Source organism: Molothrus ater, chromosome 7 (assembly GCF_012460135.2).
Source record: "Molothrus ater isolate BHLD 08-10-18 breed brown headed cowbird chromosome 7, BPBGC_Mater_1.1, whole genome shotgun sequence".
NCBI lineage: Eukaryota > Metazoa > Chordata > Aves > Passeriformes > Icteridae > Molothrus > Molothrus ater.
In genome coordinates, this window is record NC_050484.2 from 31915587 (window position 1) to 31940971 (window position 25385).

General features: G+C 38.8%; 1 protein-coding gene across 1 annotated transcript in view; it reads right to left on the reverse strand.

The window, feature by feature from the left end:
* Positions 1 to 25169, reverse strand: part of DARS1 (aspartyl-tRNA synthetase 1) — a 36592-nt gene extending 11423 nt beyond the window's left edge. Inside the window, exons 1-7 of the mRNA XM_036386766.2 lie at positions 25029 to 25169; positions 23986 to 24043; positions 19012 to 19104; positions 14201 to 14303; positions 6336 to 6438; positions 4972 to 5052; positions 4441 to 4500 (exon numbers count right to left, since the gene is read on the reverse strand). Coding sequence (XP_036242659.1) covers positions 4441 to 4500; positions 4972 to 5052; positions 6336 to 6438; positions 14201 to 14303; positions 19012 to 19104; positions 23986 to 24043; positions 25029 to 25100 — 570 coding nt within the window. The 5' untranslated portion in view covers positions 25101 to 25169. The remainder of the gene's footprint in view (positions 1 to 4440; positions 4501 to 4971; positions 5053 to 6335; positions 6439 to 14200; positions 14304 to 19011; positions 19105 to 23985; positions 24044 to 25028) is intronic.
* Positions 25170 to 25385: the final 216 nt, after the last annotated feature.

Genomic DNA, 25385 nt, shown 5'->3' on the forward strand with positions numbered 1-25385 from the left:
ATAGTACAAGAATATATGAGCATGGAGTCTGTAGTCTAAGTGACTGGGACTGTGTATGTACACTCTGCCAAATCATTGCCCACAAGAAAATGTACATTTCATTTTTCATAACAGCTTGGATTCAGTCAGGAAAAACACAGCTTTTGCAATGAGGAAACTGAATCCAACACAATGAAATCAAGCTTGAAGTAATCAAGCATTTGGAAAGAAAGTGCATTAAGATCAGTGTAGAGCTGGATTATCACATAACACAGTCTGACATCCACAAACTACTAAAGACACAGTTTAATGTTAATGCTTTACCCTGAGCAATATAAACAGGGTAATATTGACCCTAAAAAGGCTTTGCTTTGGTTTCAATGAGCTGGGCAATAGCAGACACAATTGTAGCAACAGGACTGCAAAAAGGCTTATCATTCAAGTCACATTTGGACAGACACTGTTGAGATAAAAGTCCTGCTGAACACAAAAAATAAACCAGAGCAAGGACATCAGTAAGGTCCACCATAAACCTGGGTAAATCTGAATTGTTTCTTTCTACAGACTTTTTCACAGACAAACTGAGAAGGAAAACCCAAGAATTAGTGTTTCTTTCACTGGTCTTTTCTTCATTATTTGTTTTAAATAATGTAAAAGTGGAGGACCTGAATTGGTATTTTTAAGAAGCAAACTACAAGAACCAGTGTTTCACTGGTCTATTCTTCATTACTTTTCATGTACCACAGAACTTCATGAAATACAGCTTCTGCAGGTCTTTTGCAGACATGGGAAATCTACACATCCCTGTATACTTCAGTGAAACTTAAGAACAGCAGAAAAGTAAAGGTTTAAAAACACAGTCAGTGCTCTCTGTACTTTGCGCTTTTTAACTCTTGTGGTAAGTGAATGGTAAATCAAACATCCCTATGATCAAGTGGTTTGACTTTCATTAAGCCATTGTGAAAAATAGATAGTTGGGTCAACAGTAGTTTCCTCACAGTCACCCATGGTTATGTGAAAGAAAATCTAGTCCATATAAGGACTTTTCTTCTTACCAGCTCTATTTTCTCTAAAACCCCAACTTTTCTGCTCCAAGGGTGTGATCTGTATTTTATGAGTTAACCCACTAGGAATAGGTTCATTCTTCCCCAGTAAACATTCTTTGGAAATTATTTTCAAAGCCCCTTAGCCCTAAATAATCACAATTTTCTCTCCACACCTCACAGTAACAACTACAGTAGTAGCTTGGCATCTTGTCATTTAAGTACTTCCCACCCCCAATCTTAAAAAAACTAAACTATGAAACACTTTTGAGAGATCTTTGTCAGCAAACAAAATGCAAGATTGGTAATGATTCACTGCAATACTCGGTCTATTTCCACATGTACATGTGAGTGGAAGTCTTGCAATCTTTGCAACATACTTTGCATCTTTCATCTCCATTAATGTAATTTCCTTATTATTAATTACACTCCTTGTATTGCATGATAATCAAGCCTTCCTTGGCATACATTATAGCTGGATGGAGTGATGCTATTTTCAGAAATCCAGGTTTTTTCATTCATGTAATAACTGAGTTTCCCAGCTCCACTTCATCATGACTTGGCCCTATCCAGTTAACTCCTTTGTTAATCACTATTTAAAAATAGCTAATTACTTAACTGCTTTAAATACTGTGTTTAAATGGACAAAATTATTTTAGTTGCATACAAACAACTTTTTTTAGTCTGAGCCTAACCAAGATCTATGCATTTAGTTTGGTAAATCTTTCTCAAAATAACAGCGTCCCTATTTTTGATGTCCAGTGACTTCTGTCTTCCTTAAAAAACTGGGACACTGAGGAAACCAGAACAAGATGATACATTTAGCTGTGGCTGGACTTCTTCCCACACTTGTGGGAACAGACATCACAGCATCTCCATTAGAACTATTCTGTTAAAATTTTTCCCTGTTGCCCATGATATGGTTTTCCTAGAAGGAACAGCTGTGGGAACAATGGTTTCAGATAACACATCATGTTTGCAATCCTTCTTAGGACATCCCTACTTATGCAATGCATTTGAAACACTAAAGGCTCTTTGAAGCCCCATTTGTAATCCAGTAGCTCCAATCTACGGAACCAAATCACTGAAAATCAATTACTACTTTCTGGGTTTCTTTGTATTCCTACTCTTGTGATTCCATTACACACAGTGCTTAGGATGCACATATATATATATATATATATATAAATGCGTGTGTTCTCACTGAAATTTCCCCTTTCTTCATTAAATATCTTTTCTGCTTATTCAGCATTCTCTTTAAAAAAACAGATTAAAATATCATATTTAGAATCTGCTTTTGTTCTGAAACACATAATGAAAGGTGCAACAGAAAAGACACACAGAAATGTGACACAGTCTGAGACAGAAACTTTTCCTGCGCACAGGAGGAAGGCCAAGACAGATACCCAAGCCTAATCATGGGCAAGCTGTGGCCAGATCACAGCCAGCCACAGGTGTATGCAGAGGATGAGACACAGACGCTGCAGTACTGAGATCTGGCATTCCATCCTGCCATCAATTCTGTGAAAAGCTAACCTGAATTGCTGTTCAGCATGAAACAGGTGCTTAGCACCACAGTGCAGCAGCTGCTGAAGCTAAGGAGAAAACCAGCTTCTTAACACAGAGTTAAGGTTCAGAGCTCAAAACAAGGTGCCAGACATTGCTGAAGAAAAGGTGTCCCAACAGAGGTTGGGACACAGAAGAGGTTACAGCAACATCCACTTATGTCAGCAGTTGCACTCTCCAGGCAGAATACTGACAACTAATGCCCTACTGCTGTACTGACAAAGATATTTCAGAAGTATTGGGATGGTCATGCTGAACTACTGGATGTGTACAGGGGCAGACCCTTAGTCCAGCCCTTTCCATTCCATCTCTTGTGTTCATTCTGGCATGAGTCTTCCTTCTTTTTCCATTACTATTTACCTTCTTAGGCTTTGCTCTGCAGATGCCCTCAACTGCATTACAGTCAAGGTTACCTCCAAGCCATTTTCACTCAGCATTTTTAAATGCTATTTCCCTTTGTATAATTTCTCTGTTCTCTTTGGGCCTCATGACTCCTTTCAGTTTATTATACAGTTGTTTCTTCAATATAATGGATTTTCTTAGGTTTCTCTGGAGTGCTGTTGGTTATTTCTATTCATCACCAGATGTTCAAGTAAAGCCTGCAGTTCAAGCATCCCAGATTTCTCCCTTTCAGTACACTGTCATAGCACTACCATAAGCTGATGATCCTTCAAATGATTTTCACTTTCAATCATTAGTATAGAATTCTTTTCATTAAAGGCCTAATTTAAGACAGATTAAGAGACCAATATGATGAGATACTAAGTACCCTGAAAAGTAACCACAGACTGAAGTTACTCAGTATGGTCCATAAGGTCAAGTGAAAGGCAATTAACTTTGATACAATTGTAAAGTAAAACAATTGACACAAGTAGTTTTAGTTGCTGAAATAAGAACATCAGCTGTTGAAAAGCTGTAAGTCTCTCAGTGCCAGAACTTTTCCAAATTTTCCAGTAAATGACTCTTTTGTTTCATTTCTCAGGTGCAAAGATCGATTTACTAAGAAAATGCCATTATCAAGAACTCTGAAGGCAGTACTAGGTATCAAAAAAAAAATCAGCTAAGTATAGTCTTCATTCAATGTTGATTAAAATGTTATTGTGGAGAGCCTAAAATGGCTAAAAAGCCTAGGAAAAGGCCAAGATGCCTCAAGTCAGTAATGTTTAAATTAGTTACACACTTAAGTGTTAGCTGCTGTTTAATAAAAAAGAATTAAGTTCTGTAAATAATTTAGTAGAGAGTATTTTGCTGCTGATTAGAAATGGTAAATATATGGAAGGTCTGTGAATTCACAGGTTGAGTCTCTATGACCTGGATAAAGAAAGGTGTTTCAGGAAAAAATAGGAAAATACATGAATGTGGAAACAACAAAGAGAATGAGATTGGTATCATGGCCTGGTACAATTTCTCTGGCAAGGCACACATTACAGCACCTTAACTGCCTGTTAAAACTCAGAACGTCCATCTTATACCTCAAAACCAAGCTCTTTACAGGTTTTGGATAACAAAAACTACATCTGAGAAAAAATGTTGTCTCTAAATTGTCCCTATTCAGTCATCTTTGATTTTTGCAGCTAAACAGCCAGATGTACACAGCCACATGTCAAATCATCAGTGTTTGCCTTTGAACTACCAATATATGCTCTTTAATTAATGTCAGTAAAGGCGAACATTTAGGATTCAAAAATCCTGTGCTTTTACAATACCACACAAAACCACAAAAACACATTGTTTGTTTTTCTTCTGGCCAACAATACAATTCCATCAAATCCAGGACTTTTACTGCTTTGTGGATTAGAAATATGAAGAATAAACACTTGCAGGCAAGCCTGCAGCACTGCATGTTCCTTACCCTTAGATCAATGATTCTGTTGTCCAGTCTTGTATCTTGGTTTACAGTAGCTCTTCCATCCTAAACAGTCGCACAAAAGCACATAGTGAATACACACACATCCAAAAAATAAACAAAACCAAAACTTCAAAAAACCAAAATCAATGGGAGAAAAACACCCTCTGGCTAAAAGCAAAGGGTTATTTCTATGTTCAGCTGAACATCTAGATCATTCTAGAAAGAACACAGCGCAAACTGGCAGCACAGAAAAGTTCAAGGTGTAACTTCTCCCAGAGGTCACAGGCAGAACCAACTATGAGGATGCATCAGACACACATACAAGATGGGAAGCCTCTGGTTTTGACCTTCTACTGCAGTTCAGCAGACATCAAAGCTATAGAGATGTTGAACACAGTTCTGGATGGCACAAAGGAAGTAAAATGCAAACCTATCAAACCCCCAGAATCACCGCATTAAGGAAGTTGCTTGGGTTTCGTGCTTTTGTTCAGCTACAAAGACAATAAAAAGCATTTGAGGATGCAAAGTTTTCACCTCCTCCCCTTCCACTTCTGGTCGAACAGCATCATCCAGCTGTAAGGGCAGCCGGGGTTCAGCTGAACTGATCACATAGATCTGAAATTGAGAGAGAACAGAAATAGCATGAGGCTCTGCTCAAAAGGAGGTGTGATTTACAAAAGGGTATTTCTAGCAGAGACTTGAAACAGTGTTTGCATAGGCTACTGGCTCTAAGGCTGTGATTTTATTCCAGTACTTGAAATACATTGTGCATTCTCATGACAATACTGAAGTGCTTAGTTCTTGCTTTCCCTTAGATTTGAAGTATCTTTTTTTCTTCTGAGAAGCATCAAATTGAGCAAGTTCATACAGCCTGAAGGACAAGCCTTTTGGCATGAATGCCAGCTCTGAATGTACCAGTTTTAGTTTCTGATTCCAGCAAGATCATCCCGTTCTTCTCCTTGTTAATGTATCATTTACTTATCATCTGAATACGGCTGAAAGAGCTATTTCAGATACAAAAATTTATGAGATAACTAAAATACAATCAGAGATTGAAAACCACCTTGCTGTGCTTTATGGTCTAGTATTGCTCCTAGAGGAGCAGTGAATTTGATGTTCTTTCAGAAAAATCAAGCATGGAATAATCTGCACAAATATTAAAACATGTTTCTTCAAAATCTGCAGATTTTCCTCAGTGCTGTTAGCTAAGATTTACCTCACTGCTATAATAGCCATTGTGCTCCAGTCCTGGGGCGACTGGGTTTCAGCTGTATTGTAGGCATACAGTTTGGTTAAAAACCTTTAGAAGAAAAGGATATTACATAAAGGTTTAAATATGCTTTCTATTTAAACAAATTATAAAGTTACACTTCCTCCAGCCCTACAGCACAAGCTCCAGGAACTTTAGATTTCAAAAGTTTCCATACTGTTAAGCCACTGAGAGTTTATTTCTGTGAGAATTATGTATCGCAGTCCATTGTACTGAGGGGAAGATTGTAACTCTGATAAAGAAGAAACTCCTGCCTTGCACTTAAAAAGAAGCAGACTTTTTATTCCAGAATCCACTGCAGTTAAGAATCAAAAACTAGATCGATTTCTAGCTTTTGATTCTTAACTGAATCAAATTTCTAGCCAAAATGTTCTAGAGAGATACTTTATTTTACTTAATACTGTAATTCAAATGGCAGATAAAAACAGGGAAATATAAACTCCAAGTATCTTAAAACCAGAAGTGTTTCATTTTTACATATAAAGCACTGAAATTTGTAGTTTAAAGCAGTGTATTTCACTGACATGGAATTCCTTACTGACAAAGTTTATGTATGTAGGCAGGCAGACAGTCTCAACAGATAATCTATCAAACAATTAACCAGTGCTCCATTTGCTCAAAAATTTACCCTTTGAACGTGAAGCTCAACGTCCTGCTGAGTACAACCTCCGACTTTCTGATACGCTTTCCTCACAACGCCTTGGATGTCCACAATGCTCTCTTTGGTGATGCTGGCAATGAAGAGAGGACAGGAGGCTCAGTAAGTTCCACTGCACACTGCAGCAGCCTCAGCACTGAGCACCACTCATGCACTGTATGGACTGCTGAACAACAGAACAGTCAAGGGTCTGAAATTACTTTTATATCTAATAACTGATTGATAAAGGAGTTTGCTGAAATATCCCCAGTCACAATGAATTCAAACTGGGATGGAAGACTTGAGAGGAAAGATTATGATTGAGCTCAGTGCTCGCCCATTCTCTGTGTGTTGTTTATACATAAACTGACAAGTGGCAGAGCTCTTTTTCTAGGCCACAGACACTCTTCCATGTGTCAGCTGATGCAATTATCTGCAAGATGTGTCTTCACCAGCAGAACAACAAACTGAGGGGAAGTCCTAGGACTGAAAGGGAAAATCAAAACTAGTTCAGCTTGTTTAAACTACATGACTTGTTACTGAAAGATGCAAGATGCTCCCAAGTCATTTCTCTGTGACAGGGGACATCCTAACTGCTCCCCTGTCACTAATAGTACATTAGAACACCACACACCGTCCTGAAAGTCTTCCAAAGATATGATATAAAGTATGTGTGCTATAAGCAAACAATAACAAAAGCCTCAAGAGTCAGAGGTGAGAAAAGAATTTGTATGAGCAGTTTTTATTTACACATTTAAAGTACTGGAGTTTAAACCAGCACTTTTCTACAGATAATCTCACCCTCACTGGAAATATATTTTCACTCTGTCTCTCTGCTAGCTTACAAGAAGCCAAATATTAAAAATATTACTTTCCTTTTTAGGAAAACTGATGTTACAATTAATCTTTCACTTGTGAGTCCTTCTTGAGAAAGCTGAAAAGCACTTTACATACATCACTTGACCACCTAAGCCCTTAGACAGCAGGAAAGCATCAGGCCCACAATTTAACTGCAAACAATAAGAGGTGAGTGAGGATGTCATCACACAAGCTGGCCACTGCTAAAAGCAGCAAACCAAAGAGCCATTAACAACTCTCAACTCTGCAAGGCTGGCAGAGTTGAATAAAAATCTTGAATAAAATCTTAAAAATCTGATATTAAAGTAACAATGGGAAAATTCAAGCATCAAGTACCCAAAACCTACCAGTGGCACTGTAAGTAAATTCCAATTAACTAAAATATAAAACGCCAAATTTGAGTATTTTAGCTGATTACCCTTTTTTTTATATATAATACTTTCAGGTGATAGAACTTATTAGCTGCTCTGAAGTTAATACAGACAAGGGTGCTTCATATGCTTGACTTGCTTAACCATTAGGTAATTCCATGTACTGCATTAAACTCATGAACACCGTGTTCTTCTGGTACATTTACACTTTAGAAGAACTACAGTTGTTCAAATCACAACTAAATTTGTCCAATGCAGAGGCTGAGAGCAGGCTTTAAATAAGAATCCATTTAGTTATGGGTGAGCCTCCATTTCCATCAGTTTAGCAGAGGCAACAAATATGAGAAAGGATAATTGAAATGACACCAAGTGCTTCCAAGTACTTTCTATTACAAATGATTCTGTTTGAAACTCCTCATACAGACTGTGGAACCAATACAGTGCTTTGGATGCAAGAGACTGCCATCATCTACGAGAATATATGATGCTAAACCAGTATTAAGTGTAACTATAAATTCCCTTTGCTTTTCAAATGCATGAATGTTTAAAAGAATTAAAGTTTTACTCTTATGTGAACTTTTTTTCCCTAAAAAGTTTTCTGTTTTTCCTGCTTCCTTTTCAATGTCAACATTTTGGCAAATGTCCAGAAAACACTACTAGTGACATGAATAGCACTGTCTTCACTGAAAATACCAGATTCTAATCTGCTGAATAAAAGCCTTCTCAGTTATAACAGCAAATAATATTTTAAATTTACTGAAGGAAATTCTCTGTGCTGTGAAAAAAAAGAGTTAAATATAAATGTGCTGTAAGGGCTCCTAATTCGATTGGTGATCCCATGGATGAGAACGGTCAGTGCAGTCTGTACAGAGCTCTGATCAGAACATGCAAGGAATTCAAGACATGCAAAATGGGAGCAGGTTAAAAATACAGGAAGAAACTGACTCTTACATCACTGTAACTGCAATGTCGCTTTGCAAACTTGCATAACTTTAAAACTTTGCACATAGGATAAATTGAGCTTTTTCTCCATTTCTACACTGGAGTTGCAATTAAAACATGTTTCCTGATCTGGAACATATTTAAAACTGTAAGTATGTTACAGTTCCATATTAGTCATTACATTTGCCACAATTTTAAGATGTATTTCAACTGAGTTCCTAACTGTGTAGGTCCCTGTAACCAAATATTCAAGTAATTGCCTAGGTACACAAAAGGACTAGGAAGGGTCCTACTGCATGTGACCATCTTTGTATTTATAAACATCCATCATCTCCTCTAAACTTTAGTTTGCTGATTAAAAAATGTGCTTTTCCTCATTTAAACTCCACATTTAATCCAGTATGAAAACAAAAGCTTGTGTTTTGAGCTCTGTTTGAACTCTGCTCAGCAAGACCTAGAGCTGCAAGTGTCTGAGGTCCATAACACTGCATCAAACATGAACTACAGCAACTTGGAAGGTGCTGCTTTGATCCCAACAGATCATTCCAAGGATGCTACTGAAATGGCATTTTCAGTTCAAGTTACAACAAGGAACTGGATGTTTGAATAAAATGCCAGAACCACAGCAAAACATTCTCCACAGCAGCAGGAATAAGTCATCTAGGTGATTTTTGGTAAAATTCCCCTGGGTAACAAAAAAACCCCCAAACATCAACAAAAGTGAACAAGAAGCAGAAAAACATGCCAAAGTAGCACCATTTCCATTAAGGACAACAACATTTATATCTGTAATTAATACTACCAGGGACTAGAAACTAAAGTAGGATGCATAAAGCATTAAGAAAAGACATATGACATCTTGACATTGTTAAATCCATAAAGAAAGTATCTACCTATATAGACTCATGAAGTCCAACAATAAAAAAATTCTCTGTATAGGAAACTATTTTGTATTTTGTAATGTTCAAAAAAAAAAAATCAAGACTATAATTTCTAAAGTGTCCACTAGATGCCTTATGTCCCTCTTAATTAGCTGCATGTCTATTAGCCAAGACTTTCTCTTTTAACCACAGGATTGCATTCTTGCAGTCTTTATAACAACATCTTTCATCAACAGCTTCGTGTTGCAAGCTGAACCCTATGCTGGCCTCCCAAAGTGAATGACAATCAACATTTTCTTGGTCAAAAGCCCAAAGAATAGGAAGAAACTTGGTTATTTACAGATTTTAAATAGAAAATGTTTACTTCTTCTATACCATCTATACTTATTCTGGCATTTTGTTGTTTTTATTCAACATCTTTCTGTAAGCAGACTGCACAAATTATATTAATAAATTTAAAATATGAAATAATTCTCTTAATACCTAATAATCAATGATCCTTCACCTGAACGCCAGTGAAAGTGAAGGCACTGATTTATTTTCAAAAAACGAGTGCATTTTGAAGTAGTTAAGAGTATAAACATTTTGTACTCAACATGAGCAACTGTAATCCTGTCTGCACAAATACAGCAAATATGCATGAAGCTCCCTGAAAGGAAATTATCTGACCTTGTATACAAAAAGGCCAGGTAAACACCTGTTCTTATTCTGTTCATTCTAAAAATGTAATGATTGGTTTCCTCTACCAGCATTCTAACACTTGGCTGAACCTGCATATCTTTTGGGGAAAAAAGAAGTCAACCTGCTCTTAAAAGTTTTAAGTAACAAAATCCACAATGAATTTTTAGTAATTTTCACTAAAAAACTACACTTTATTTCCTTTCTAAATTCCTCTAATTTCATCCTCTGTTCACTGCATCCTGTCATACCTTTGTATCTGCACTGTAAAGAATTCCCCACTGGCAGAAAGCCTTGCATAGCAGCACCAGACTGGGATTTAAATCACTCACTAATTGCTCCAGGATAGAACAGAGTTTTCTTTAGACTCACAGAAGGCAGATTTGCCAGACCATGTATCATTTCTTCTTGCAGCTTCACCATCAGCCTTTTCCAATCTAACATGTATTCAGATACAAAGACAACAAAAGTGGACAAAATATTCTGGAATTGCCTAAAACCAGGCACATATTACATTAATGCTATTTTCTAGAGGTCAGAGAACTGCATGGGCTCCTGTCAAGTCAGTTATCTATCACAATCTCACACTTCTCTCTGCACTTTTCTATTTATTAATCCTGAACACCCACAAAATCTGACCAAACAATCACAGAGGTACAAATTCACACTGAAGAGCATTGAAGTGGTTATTCTAAATGAGCCCTGGTTACTACACACTCCTGAGTGCCTGTTTACCAGTCCAATTTTTGTGTCACCAGCAAACTTAGCAGCAATTGGACATTTTCTTCCAGTCTCCTGATATAAGAATTAAACAGAAATGGATAAAGAAAACATTCTGCACTATCCAGCAGTCTTCCTAGCATTACCAATTTATCTAGCAAAAGAACCTACATATATTTTTCTAAATTGTGAATTATTTTCATACAAGTTAATAATTTCCCCCGCTTCATTTTAATCTCTTTCCTGCCTTTTTACTCTCCAGTCTACTAAAGAGCCATCAAGTTACTTCCTGTGCAAGGGCAAATTTTTTGAGCGGCTAAATTAGAATCTGTTAGCCACCTCTCCCAACTGCTCTATCAGCTCACGTGGCTCTGGCAGAGGGGTGGCAGGAAAGGCTCAATGCTGAGATAGAAAAGGAGAAAGAAAACCAAAACCAGCCACACCTCATGCTTGATGGAAAAAAAGAGGTTGATGAATTATTAAGATAAATTACCAACTGGCACCTCTGCTGTCTAGAAGAGACAATTAACTGTTTCTCTTATGCAGCATCCCTTGCAGGACTGGGCTGAATTGCTTTTTCTGATAAAAGACAGAAGAACAATTCCACAGCTGCCAATCCAGAATCTCGACTGGCTCTGTGCTATGTTTTGGAAGTTCAGCTTGAAACTTTCCATGGTTAAACTCACAGAAATTTCTTTGTAAACCTAAGTTGAACCACTATAAAGTATCTTTCACTAAAAACTCACATTGTAATGATAATTGTGGTAATTACTGCATGAATGCTGCTGACCACAGAACGTTATGAAAGTTCTTGGTTTCCATGTGCCAATATCTAAAAGAGGAACTGGTTTGTTTATAATTTATGAAAATTTGTACCAAAAAATGCTCATTATTTAATAAACTAAAATAAAAAAGTCAAGATCCAGAATTTTACAAACTATTTTAAACAAAGTTGTGGACACAGTATGAAAGTATGCAAAAATAGCACATGGGAAACATAGTTTATATACTATAAATATACAGTGAAAACACTTAAAAATTGAATTGAAATTTAAGATATTTGAGTTAAATGTTTTCTTCAATAAATGTGTATTTCCTCATTTAACATGTAGGAAATGAGATGATAAAAAAAGACACTGAGAAAGGCAGGGAAACAGGATAGTTATTTTTAGACATCTAAGCCCAGCCTCATCTGCTAGAAATAATGGGATCACTCCAGAGCAGGTGAAAGGCAGCAGGGAAGTGACTGAGGACAGGCACGTACTGGGGCTCTGCTTCAGGTGCTGCTGACACAGTGACCCCACGTGCACTCACCAGCAGGGAACAGCAGCAGCCTCTGAAGGACAAGAGGCAGCTGCAGTGCCAGCAGCAGACAGAATTGTAGGAGATGGAAAAAGTGAGAGCATGGCAAGATATTAATAAAATAAGTTTGTTGGTGGGTAGGAATCCTGAGAAGTTGACTGCAGTAATGGTGTTAGAAAAACCAAAAGCAAACTCCCAAAAGAAAATCCAGAAGGCTGTACCAGAGTTACACCACCCAGAAAACATGATGATGAACATGTAACCATTCAGAAGCACAAGTAATAAGGGAAACATGAATGCTACAGATAAGTGAGGCTGAAGTGCCAGGATTTGGCTAGCAAATGTTATCCCAAAAAAGGAGTAGAAGGAAAAGTCAAAACACAGTACAAACATCATCACTCTGGCTACTCTGAGGAATTCAAGCCTGTCTCATCAAGAGGGAAAATGACAGGGACTTGGGAAGAACCTAAGGATGAGGTTCTGCCTGATTTAACAGCTCACTGCTGCCAGAAAAGTAAGGAGCTTTACCCTCTACTGTTTCCAGATACCCTCTTCCACCACCATTCCTTGTTAGCTCTTGACCTCCATCAGCTAATTTAAATCACTAACTGGCAGAAAACTAATTGAGTAAAAAAAGATCATTGAATCACAAAAAACCACCACAGAAGGTTTATAAGTGGCAGTAAGCATATGGAAAAATAGAGGAAAGACCAGCTTCCCTCTCATGAGCTCCTAACCACAAAGATCTACCAATCATGAAGTGTAAGAAATTCAGCTGTGCAGGGAAGAACCACAAAGAAAACTGAAAAGGAGAGATACTGGGAGAGAACTGGAGAATAGAGTGTGCATCACAACTGTAAAAGTTGTTCCACTGTTCTGTAGCACAAGTTTCTCGAGGAAGCACAGGCAGACTGTTGGGAGTTTTGAGGGAGATGAATTAGGGAACAAGTACATTATACACTTAATTCTTTTCGGAGATTCCAAGCGCTGAGAGAACAAATCATTTCACGAAGAAACAGAACACTTCACTTTGGCTCATAAACACCTGTGAACAGCATGTTTCACACTGGCACTGCCAGCACTGAGCACCGCCAAACAACAAACACTGCTGGTTCTGTTTTCCTGTTGCCTTGAAGCCCATCAGCAGAAGCATTATCCCAACCTTCTTAACTTGGCTTCTGGACGTCTCTACTATAATGAATCTTTCCCCTCCCTGACATATTGAAGGTTGAAGGCTGTAGCACTTTTGCAGCTAATTAGTGGGGGCTCCCTTTCCAGGCATGAGGGTAGTGCCAAGAACTCCACAGAAGCAACTCAAGTGCCACATGCTAAACATATTCTGCAATAAACTGCACAGAACTGATCTACATTTCTATTTGTGAACAAGTAGATAGACATGATTAAAGCTCTACTATAAAACACATTTGTCACACAAACATATTTATTACAGGACAATCTGAAAGCACAATCTTGAAGAAAACAGAAGGGAAAGGTAATTTTTTATCTTTAGGAAGAAAACAAACCAAATAAGTGAATTTAAATTGCTGCAACAATTTTTTTCAATTGGCAAGTCTAACTATTACCCCACCAATTTTTTTAAATTAAAATTTTAGTGCCAAAAATAAGGTGTAGCTAAGACTAACCCAGTGCACAGAAGCTACTTTTAATTTCTTCAACTCAGTAAGCCACTCTCAATGTGGGACTTCTTCACATCAGTTCTAATACAAAATGTATTGCTACACTATATGTCTGGTAGAAGAAAAATGCTGAACATGTGCGGACACAGAGCACCACCACACACCAAATGAAGTGTCCCACCAAGCTCAGCTTGCCAGACTTTTTGTTAGCCAGCTTGGAAGAAAATGTAGGTTGTCTATGGCGAGAGAATGCTGCTTCAGCAGTTCAGAATGAATTTCAAGCCTGTTCTCTACTTTATCTTTTGTCAGTATAATGTATTCAACGCAATAGAGAGCTGACAATTTAAATAACTACATTTTAAAACAAACGAAGCATTGATGTTAATGTGTGAAAATGGTCCCAACCCCTGGGAGTCCTGGTTCCCACCATTGTTTACTCTGACAACAGGATATAATTGCTTACTTACTTGGCAGCAAACTTTACCATCTGCTTGCTTGCATGCTGTCCCACAGCCACAAGAGCCTGGATATTAAACTGCTGCTGACGCAGGACTAAGAAGCACTGCTTCCCTAAATACAAAGGGAAACAACACAGGTGTATTAAGGACAAGCTACTCGAGGTCTTTGTGAATGAGAAAAAACTCTTTATTGCTTAAATATAAACTGAGCTTTTAAGACTGTGTGTCTCTCTCTCTCATTCATTGCTGCCCCCCTCCAAAAAGCTGCTTCAAACTCCTCAGCTGTGCATGTACACACAAACACACAAACACAAACACTGAGATAAATTAAATAATTGTGCCTTACATCTATAAACATTTGAATGGTCAGTTTCTAAAAATAACCATAAGCCTTCCAAGATAAAGAATATTTAGACAAGAGAAAAACAACAAATCATAACTTTTAAAGTAACTTTTCCTTCAACTGCAAGAAATACATCGTACTTTTCCTTGTTTCTTTGCTCACAACTACTTCAAGTCTAAACTATTTTTAAAGAGGCTTTTTCTCATCTTCTCAAATCAAAGCTGTAGAGTTTACAAAGCTGCTCTGAGAGAAATGGGCTTTATTTTGCACCACAAGGACTAAACTAACAATGTTCATTCTATAATACACCACACATTCAGAACGAAGGGGAACAAAAGGAGTATTGATTCTAGTGAATGACAAGAACTTAAAAGACCCAATTAAAAATTCCTGTAAGAGCAATTTATTCATGAACAGCTTAGGGGAAAAGAAGTTAATAGGAATTAATAATAATGTACAAAGAACATAGTGCATTTTGTTGACTTTTAAAATGGGTATTTCCAAGTCAACAAAGATCTTTCTAATCTGTTTAACTGACAGTTACAATCATTTCATACTTCTTCTCACATCTCTAATAATAATTTATTACTTAACTTAGTTTTAAGGAAATACGTTGATTTTAAATGCTTCTTCCTAGAGAGAAATTAACAACAAACGTTTCACTGCTGTATCAATATCTGATAAAGGCACTGGTACCAGTAATTCAAGAGTATCAGAAAATAAATGCAGAACCCTTGAATACAATCTCATGGAAATAAAAGCAAACATACGTAACTAGTACAAAATATTATTAAATATTCATTCTATTTATTGGAAATAACTAATTTTGTCCACAACAAAAACGCAACAAGATTAATTACATATTATCAGAAAACAGAGTACAACTATCTCTGTGTTCCAGAGGCTGCAATATCCAATATGATACAGATGCACAGATTTCTTGCAGGCAAACATTAAATAACAGAGTCAAATTAGAAAAATACAGGCTGTGTTTCAGATCCAGCAAGTCAACAAAGAAAGTACAACATGATATGCTGAGTTTCTTTAGATAAGGGAGTCATATCTCACATCTCTGACATCTCAGTGTTTCTTAGAGTGTGGTTGGATACAGTATTTCCTAGGAGATAGTATTTGTCTCATGATTTTAGTCACAAACAATTTAGCAAAATACGATCAAAGTTTCAGCATTGTTCAAGAAAAAGATGCACAGCTGAAGACAGCTACGATGTAACTCAACTGTAAGACAGGGAAATAATGAAAGGACCTGCTACCAGAATAGATTGGCTTGGAAGGGACCTGTAAGGACCATCAGTCCAATCCCTTGCAGCAAGCAGGGACATCTTCACCAAGACCCAGCTTGCTCAGATCCTCATCCAAAAGTCTGGTGGTTGTACTGAATCCCAAGCACTGGAAGTCTGATGAATATCTGCATTATAAAAGGACTCAAATGTCTTTGCCATGAGTAACAGGAGCTGTTTCCATGAAGCAAGAGGATGTTTTACAGAAGGCAACCACTTCTAATCACACAGAAGATAAGTGATCAAACGGACCTCACTCACAGGACTGGTTAAAATATCCCAGCCACAAAGATTAAAAGAGGGAAGAGAACTTCTCCTGAGAGAGCTGAAGGCATTCAAAATACAATATCAAAAAGACCAGCCATAATCAAATCTAGCTCATGCTTAGAAGTCTTTCCAGATCAAGAGATGCAAAAAAGGAAGCATTTGAGTAAGGAAACATTTGGACAATGGATCTTCTCTGTGTGTTTCAAAATACTTATGTGGTGTTTAGGTAAAAAGTATAGCACCAAATTTACTCACTTTCAACAGTAAACTAAGTTCCTACTAAAAAAAATACCATGTCTCACAAGAATGCTTAAAAGACAAAAAGTTTTAAAAGAAATTTGGTTAAAAGTATCTGACATCTGAATAGAATGTTCAGGCACTGAACAAATAAGAGAATTCCATCAAAAATAAGCACATCAACCAAGCAGTAATCCACCATCTGTGTTGGATGAAAGTACCAAACCACACAAGACCTTATGAAAGAAAAGGATATAAGGAAGTAACATGTACAAAGAGTAAAAAAGTGTTGGTTATATAAATTAAATGATGGTTACATACATTTGCCAGCAAAGAGAAGACTTTACATGGTTTATTATAAAATCTGGCCCAATATTTAAGTTGCTCTTGGTGGAATTCTTATTTTCAGACATTTCATAGACCTTTGGATTAATAACCCAAAGTCTATTTTCAGGTCTAACATTCTGCACAAGCCCCAGCTGCCTGGCCAAACCCAGACCAAATTCCCAAGGGCTTTTCAATGATAAATGTGATCAGTAGATTAGGCTGGCTTTAAAATAAGGCCAGAAATAACATTTATTCAATCTATGATACAAACCACAGGGCCCTGTGCACTTTAATTTTAGTACAACCCACAGAAATTCCCAGCACCCCATTCTTTACACATCCTTCAGTTAATTTTCATCAGTCTACGAGTGACTTGCTATAGGAGACAGCTGGAATCTGCAGTTGTTCCCATTAATTCTTTTTGGTTTATTGGTCAGAACCAGACAGGGTTAAATAAAGGCTACACTGGTTATTTAGGAGTCAAATTCAAGTTTCTGAGAAAAACTAAAGCTTGCTTTTGTGAAAGATTTTCCTGTTTCCTGCAAGGCTTTCCTTTCCACAGTGGTAGGAATAGTGCCATGTTGTGTGTGGGAAAGGCTAATATTACTTTTTACTCTTAAACATTTGCTTTTCTTGTAAGATTCTTTCCCCAAAGCTTAAGTAAACAAGCATATGGCATTCCCTAGCAGCACTCCCTGAATGTCAGAATTGTTCTGTGTTGTCAGACCAAGAGGAAACAAGAGACACTATCAATAAATTCAGATCATTCATGCCCATGATCAATTCCTTTTGCTTTCATTCTCCAGGTTGTGTTAAAGAGTTTTGAAAATAAGCACTGTTGTTTCATCAAAAACAAAAGTGAAGGATTACAACAGCTTCTTTCAAGTTCATATTGCCCTGTTACAGAGATCTTACTGTGTTTGATGTAAATGTATCCATCATACAAGATCCCACATATCAATGTATCACGGAGAGCAATCAACAACCACAGAACTCTGCATTGCTTTCAAGGTCTGCACAGATACCTGCTGTTAATATTCTGAATTCTGTTAATAACCTGAACTCTTCCTACAATTGAAAAAAAAAAAAGCCATAAGGATACTCTAATTTATATACTGATAGTAACAACAGTAACATTTAAATCAGACAGAGTGGCTTCTGTCTGAACAACTTCATGATGTAATGACCAAGGCTTCACATCTTTTGGAACTGACAACGTCTTTAATTAACTGAGAGATTTCCATTACAAAATTACTGAGGAAATCACAGAGGACTCCTTAAGTTTAAAGATTCTAATACAAATTAAAATGTGCACCATGTGTATGTATTTTAATGCAGTTCCTTATTTTAACTGACTGCAGCACAGACACTCATTAAGAGGGGCATGTTTTAAGAAAATGAATTCTCAAAAAGAGAAATTAATCTGGTATCTCTGGTGATATTCTGTACTGGATTCTAGCCCCTAATTTGCATCATTCCCAATTTTATGACTACTGTTAAGTTTCATTTGTGAAGATAATTCCTTCATGCTTTTTTTTTTTTTCAATTCTTGGAAAGACAAATTATTTATATCTACAGAGCTGCCAAACATAAATGAAACCAGCACAACAGTTGTCAGCATCTGATGTCAACTGCAAAGGCCAAAGCTTATTGAAGTTTGCATATGGCAACCTGGTCTCCAGAGGGAACTTCTGATTCCAGGGAAGAAACATGGCTGTCAGACAGCCAAGGGTGACAGCCCACACTGCTGAGAATCCACAAAAGGGTTTCCCCTTTGTCTTGCTAAAGAAAGATGATGCTTCTTATTTGGAGACCAAACTGATATAATTAGATACAGGTAATCGAAAGTAAGAACTCTGAAATTTTAACAGATTTTTGTTTCCTGTCAAAGAAAAGGTGTGGTGAAAATATACATGTGCAGCAAAAGAAATATGACCTGTCTGACAACAGATACATTTACAATACAGGTATGTTTTACTGTAGAAGCTTAGAAGGGTTTTATCTCACAACAATTAACACCTTAAGGAGAATGATGACATTTTAAAATTACTATTATTCACAATTCTCCATAGATTATTTAGCAATACAGTAAAAAAAAAAAATCACTTTAACTACAATAATTGATTTCTAGACAGCTAAAACCAAAATCTTCTCTTCCCTCTTAGGAAAAAGAGAGGTGGAAAAAGAGAAAAGAACCAGTCAAAGTAACACTGAAGCAACCCTGAGTAACCAGGTGGCAAAGTTTTCTTGAATGCAAGACATAAGCAACAGGTCATGAAACCAAAATAAACATTAAGGTTATACTAATGAAAAGAGGAAATAAACCCAAAACCCCGGAGGCCTCTCACCTTTAGCTCTGCTGGTGTGAATTCTGCCACGAACCCAAACCTCTTTATCAGCCTTCTCCACCGTCAAGTCTTTGATGCGAACCAAAATTCGATCTGAATTACAGAAAAAAACCACATCTTAAAACAGTTCTTCACTTCAAACTCCAAATGCACTTTCTATCATTGCTATTGATAAAACTGAAAATAAATCCAAAACACTGGTTTTTGTATCAACAGCATAACTGACTTACTGAAAACACACAAAATCCCATTTCCTTTCTTAGTGACTTGTACTTGATGCAGGAGCTTTCAATTGTTCACTTTTGGCTTACACAGCAGGGTCAACCTGCACTTTACCAACAGCAAGACTCACTGTAGTTCACGGATGGCAGAACCCAGCATGACTTAACTGGTTTTGATAGGACCTCACTGTACTACCTGCACTTATTAGTCTGAACTTCTGCTGCCTAAGGGATGTGTGCCCTGCTGCACTGGGCAGGGTCAAAGCTGCACAGTGAACCCAGCAAAACAAAGGGTCAGAGGGGACATGACTACTCTCTGTATCTATCTTACATAAGTAGGATGAATATAACTGTAAAATAACTATTATTTAAAATAAAGAACAGAAAGAAACCACAAGTAAATGTACACTATAAATTTAAAAATACTTATTTTGATTAGCACAACAGCATTTTGGAACAACAGGAGTATTACTGTATAAAATGGATAACATCCATTTTAAGAAAATCTTTTTAACCACCTGATCAAGCACTACCATAACTGTCAGAGCCAAGACTTGATCAGAAGAACCCTTCAAATCCAATGTAGCTGCAAAGCTAGATAACAACAGGAATTGCATGGCTTGGAAAGCACAGATTTTGGATAGCAAAGGGAAGAAAAAGTCATAAAGAAAATATTTTTAAATAAATCGGGACTTCAAAAATTGTACACAACTGTTACATCCTAGCAATATGCTGGCTGCATGCTGGTATTCCTTGCATGATTCTTTCCTCACAAACTTCTCCCTTGTTTCAAAATAACATTAAATTTGCTAAGACACACTGTAGACTTTTCCTGACAGAACTTTTCTAAAGTTTTGAAAAAAAAACCCAACAACTTCTGCCTGCTCCAGATTACCATCTGCTGCTCTGGACTCCTTCCTTCTGTCTCTAAATACCAGTCACAGCTTGCCCTGCAAGCCTATTACTCTGCACTGGAGATTTTAGGGGATTGAAAACTTTTATTAGCTTGTGTCAGGGCAATGCAGTTCTTTCTTCACACACACATATCAAATCCAGAACAGAATGGAAGTGCACAGAGAAATGTGACAGGAAATTGACTCAAATATATTCATAAAGTGTGTATGTGTGAGTGTGTGTGGGTCTGCTGGGGAAGGGAGAAATGGGAATAAAGACTTCACCATTTGCCAGCAATATCTGATATTCAAACTTTGTGTAGTACTATAGGAAATATGCAACCATCACAATCCACAACCTTCGTATTTCTAAGAGTTTGATTCATTCAGACAGTTAAAATTACCTCCGTCAACTTGAAACTGTATTGTTACAAAGTTATAAAATTTTCTAGGCAGAAGCATAAAGACAGAAGGAGGTGTTACACCTTTCATGGATCCTCAGGGTTTCATGAACCATCTGCATTAGATAAATATTTTTTTAAGTCTTTTGGACACCTAACAGTTCATATTTCACCAAGGGTAAAGAAGACATATTTAACACTAGAATTGTTATATGGTATTAACTATTAAAAACTATTTCACATTCATAAAAAGGGTAACAAGCAATATCCACGAGGTGACATCATAAAGCCCTTTCTTCCAACAGCAGATCACATAACCACAAAAGAGATGAGGCTGGGAGGAGTCTCTGGAAATCCTCCCACCCAATGCCATGCACAAGCAGGGTGGCATAGAGCCAGCTGTCCAAGATAAAGTTCTGATGGTTTTTTAGTATTCTCAAGGGAAACTCTTCCTGGGCAACCTGTACCAATCCCTGGTCACCCTCACAAGACAAAACAACCTCCTGATGTTCATTGTGCCCATTGCCTCTGTTCCTGTCACTGTGCTCCACCTGCAATGAGCTGGATGTAGCAACTATGTCATTTTGCTTCCCTCCTCTGACACTTCCCAAATCCAGTTCTTTTTTCCCTTAATGTATAGCCCAATCTCTTCTTTTTCTCTCAGAACTCCAACCTCTTCTAAACATAGGAGGAGACGATAAAAGTAAAAAAAAAAAACTGTGTGGGATACATAAAACAAACACTTTTTCACCTCCAGACCCCATTCCCTGCCTGTCACATCAACCTGTTTACTAAGATAATTTATCCTGCATCATGGAATTTAGAACACTATGATCAATATTTGTGCTGCCTCTGTGTAGTGCCAGCATCTTCAAAGTACTGGAAAAATTTGAAAAAGAGAAGGCAAGTTTGACATAAAAACCTGAAAATCAAAAGCAGTATTAGATGAAAGCAGTTTCCAGGGAGGGGATGTGAGATAATGGGTCTGAAGGGAGAAAAAAGGAATGGCCAAAAAATGGAGTTTTACTAGCAATCATAGCCTCAAGCTAGCAGGAAGGACTTAAAGACCTGATATGACAGGAGGGAAGAACATCAGATAGCCAGGGCAACCAACATAAGTAGAAGAAAGACTTAAGTGGGCCAAGAAAGAAGGCACTGGTGTGTGCGAGCTCAACAGAGCAAGGTGGAGAAACAAAGTTGTGAACCTGATAAAAGTTTCAATTTGCCTGCAGAGGAACAAGAATCCAGCAGCATGGCAAAAAGACAATAAGCTTACTCCTTGGAAAGAAGAATAACTTGTTCTGATCACTGTAAGCCGTGGGAGTACCCAGTCCAGCCAGTGCAGGTTCCAGGACAGTGCAGCAACTGCAGTGAGCAGAAGAGCAGCACTCCTGCAGCCCCCTCTGAGCCGCCTGCCAGGGCTGGGCTGTGCTGTGCTGGCTCTGCTCACCAGAGCTCGTGCAGGCTGCACACCTCACATCACCATGGGCTACTCTGATTTAGGAATGGCAGGCAGACTCCAGAGACTTCACTCAGACTTCAGAAACAAATGAATACACTTCAGATAGATGGGAACATGCCTATCTGTGCTTCTCCACCGCTCCCTGTCCTAAAGCAGCAGCTCCTCCAAGACACCCAAGGCAAGTAGAACACTTTGGGGAGCTACTGATGACAATATCTCACCCTCCTGTGAGCCCTTTGGCAAGAGCTCTCCCTGGCAGGAACTACTGAACCTGTAAATAAAAGTGCATTAGTCTCAAGAAAGAGACTAGGCTGATCTTCAGCTTGTTTGTTATACACATTTTGTTCTTTATCATTACCTAATTTTGGTGTTCTGGATAACCACTTTCTAAAACTACAGAACAGCAGGAGTGCTGTGGATTGCATTTTAAGCCAAATGGAAAACTCACTCAACATTGTCCATACCCTGAGTTTTTTTAAACACGGATGAAAGGTCAAGGGGACAACACACCTAAATATGACACTCAGCCTTTTTCATATGACTTCTTATAGCTTTCACCATTTTCCTTCTCAACATACTTCTTTCTCCAGTACTTTTGAGTGTTTCTTTTGAATATGAGACAGTTGGCATTTCTCCATGAAAGCAGGGCTTGATCTGCCAGCTCAGGTCCCGCACACAGTTGTTTGCTCTGGGATGCAAATCCAGGAGAGGAAACACAGAGCTGGGCTGCTTCCAATGTGATTTCAACTCCAGCTCCCTTTCTCTGGCAGCTAGAATGGGTTCTATTCAACAATCACTGCTAATGCACTCTGCTGATTCGCTTGCCCTGTTACATTCCTAATATAAAACTCCCCTTCAATTGTTTTCAGCCTATGAGTGCTCTTGTGACTGCTTCTCTTCCCTGCATATATTCTGCATTTCCCCTCCTAAAAGGACATCAACCAAAACAATCACTCAAAGGAGAAAGAAAAATCATCTAATCAAAGATGATGTTACTGGTCTACATTCTACTATGAGGAAGTTACAAGAAGCCAGTCTGTTCCTTTCCCTCATTACTGTTTCATGCACTGAATTTAATCCAAAGATTAATATTCCTTGGGACATTGGCCTGGGAGATTGTTCTCTAGTCACTAAGTTTTCCTGAATCCCAATTCCCCATCAGGAGAAAATCAGGATTTCCTGAATTCAGAGTGGTATGACTGATAAAACCCATAAATATTAATATCCAATATTAATGGATTTTGTGCCCATATACAGGAGAAATGGAAGGCTGCATAAGCAGACACATCATACTCAGAGAGTATACTCTGCTGTAATAAGTCACAGCAGAACCTACTCCAAATGCAGAAAAAGCCTGACATCTCAGCACTCAGTACATTATAATTAACAATAATTTTATGATTTTAAAAATAGTCTGCAGTGATGGACAGACACAAAACTGACAAACCGTTTAAGGCACGGTCCAGGCAAGGGCAAAAACTGAGATTCCTCTTAATCCAGAATTGAGCTCCAATATTCAACCACACTCATGATTTTTTTTTTCCCTCCAATCTCAATTTCCTGCTCCAACTTGTGTCCATGACCTCCAGGCCAAATACCACACACCTTCAAAGCCTGGCCTTATCTTTCCTACACCCTCCCATTAAGTAGATTTAAACTGTGAGATCATCCCACAGCTTCCTGTTCTCCAGGCTGAAGAAGCCCAGCTCCCTGAGAAGCGGTGCTCCAGTCCCCTGGTAGCTCTCCACTGGACTGGCTCTGAAATGTTAATGCCTTCCTGGCACTGGAGAGCCCAGAACTGGACATGGCACTCCCAATGCAAGTGTCTCACAAATGCCAAATGTATCCCAATAAAGGGGGAAAATGCAGTGGGGTTTGAATGAAAAAGTTTGGTAAATGATTTCTCAAGGAAGTACTGAAGATATTTGGTAGGTAACTTCTTTTTTCCTTTTTTCCCACCCTCTCTCTTGCAAAAGCTTTTTTATTTTTCAACTGACCTGGTTTCTCTTGGGATTGTATCATTGATGACACTCCATATCTTTCCTTAGCATAATCCTGGAATGGAGGTGAGAAACATATATCAAAGAAGCACACACAAAAAAACTGAACAACATCATCACAGAATTAACTGAGGGAACACAAAATAATTAGCAATAATATTAAAAAGAAATGCATTTTGGACTCATAAGAGATACACAAGGGAGAGAAAATAATTGTGCCCTGATGAAAAAAATAATTCCAGCAACAACAACCATGCATGACAATCATTGCTTGTTACACAGAAAGTTAGTGTGATTATCTCTACAAAGAGCCTACTCCTCAAAAAATATTTGAGTCCTACGTTAGAGAGATTAAATATTCCTTCCCATAATCAGGCACACTGAATTGTCACAGGCCAGAGGAGCTGAACTGTTAACAAAATCCACCAGGTAAGGCATAGAGGAAGGCAATTTTCGTCAAAACATCACAATTCTGGTTTCCCATTCATTTCCAAATAAAACCCCTTGGTTTATTTATTTTATTCTATTCAATACATGAACCAAAGTTCCTGCTAAACACTTTATTTGGGGAGGGTCTTTGCTTGTCTGCTTTTGATGAATTGTGGCATATTTGTAACTTCAGGAAAGCCACCAATACTTGGAATTCGTTATTGCTGATGCAACAATAAGCACAAATTACTTTATAACAAAATGAACTGATGCTCGTTGTTAGTACTTTGCTCTTTTTGAAGAAGCACGGGCCTACAGTTTTTCAGCACATGCTCTGTGATCTTCACGTACAAGGCAGAAGCACCTGCCAGGCCAGCAGGAGCCCCTGCAGAAACCTCGGGCTGGGGAGGAGCAGCCCAGGTGTTTCTGGGGGGATCAGACCTCTTCAGGGAATCACAGGCTGGGCCCGGAGAGGTGGGGACTGGGGGGACAGGCAGGGTAAAGCCAAATGCAGCTGTGCCCCCGGGCTCGGCCAAACCCGGCCTGGGCCCAGCCCCCCCACCCCGGGGAGCCTCAACAGCGCGCCCGCCGCGTTCCCTGCGGAGACCCACATCAGCCGCCGACGAGTCCTCGTTCTCCGGGCGGCGGTCCTGGCCCTGCCCGCGGCCGGCGGCGCTCGGCATCCTGCGGCTGCCGGTACGGCCCTCACGGTCCCTCAGGGTCCCTCACGACACAGCCCCGCACACGCCACGCCGCTTCCGCGCGCCCGGCTCTCGCGAGAGCGCCGCGCCTGCCCCTGCCCCGCCCGGCGCCGCCAGAGCGTATCGCGAGAGCTGCCCCCGGCACGCGCTGCCCGCCTCCCGCGGCGCGCGCTGCCCGCGGTGCCCTCAGGGCGGGCTGAGGGCGGGGCCGCGTTCCCCTCAGAGCCGGCCCTGCCCTGCCAGCGGGGCCGCTCCCCTCAGAGCTGG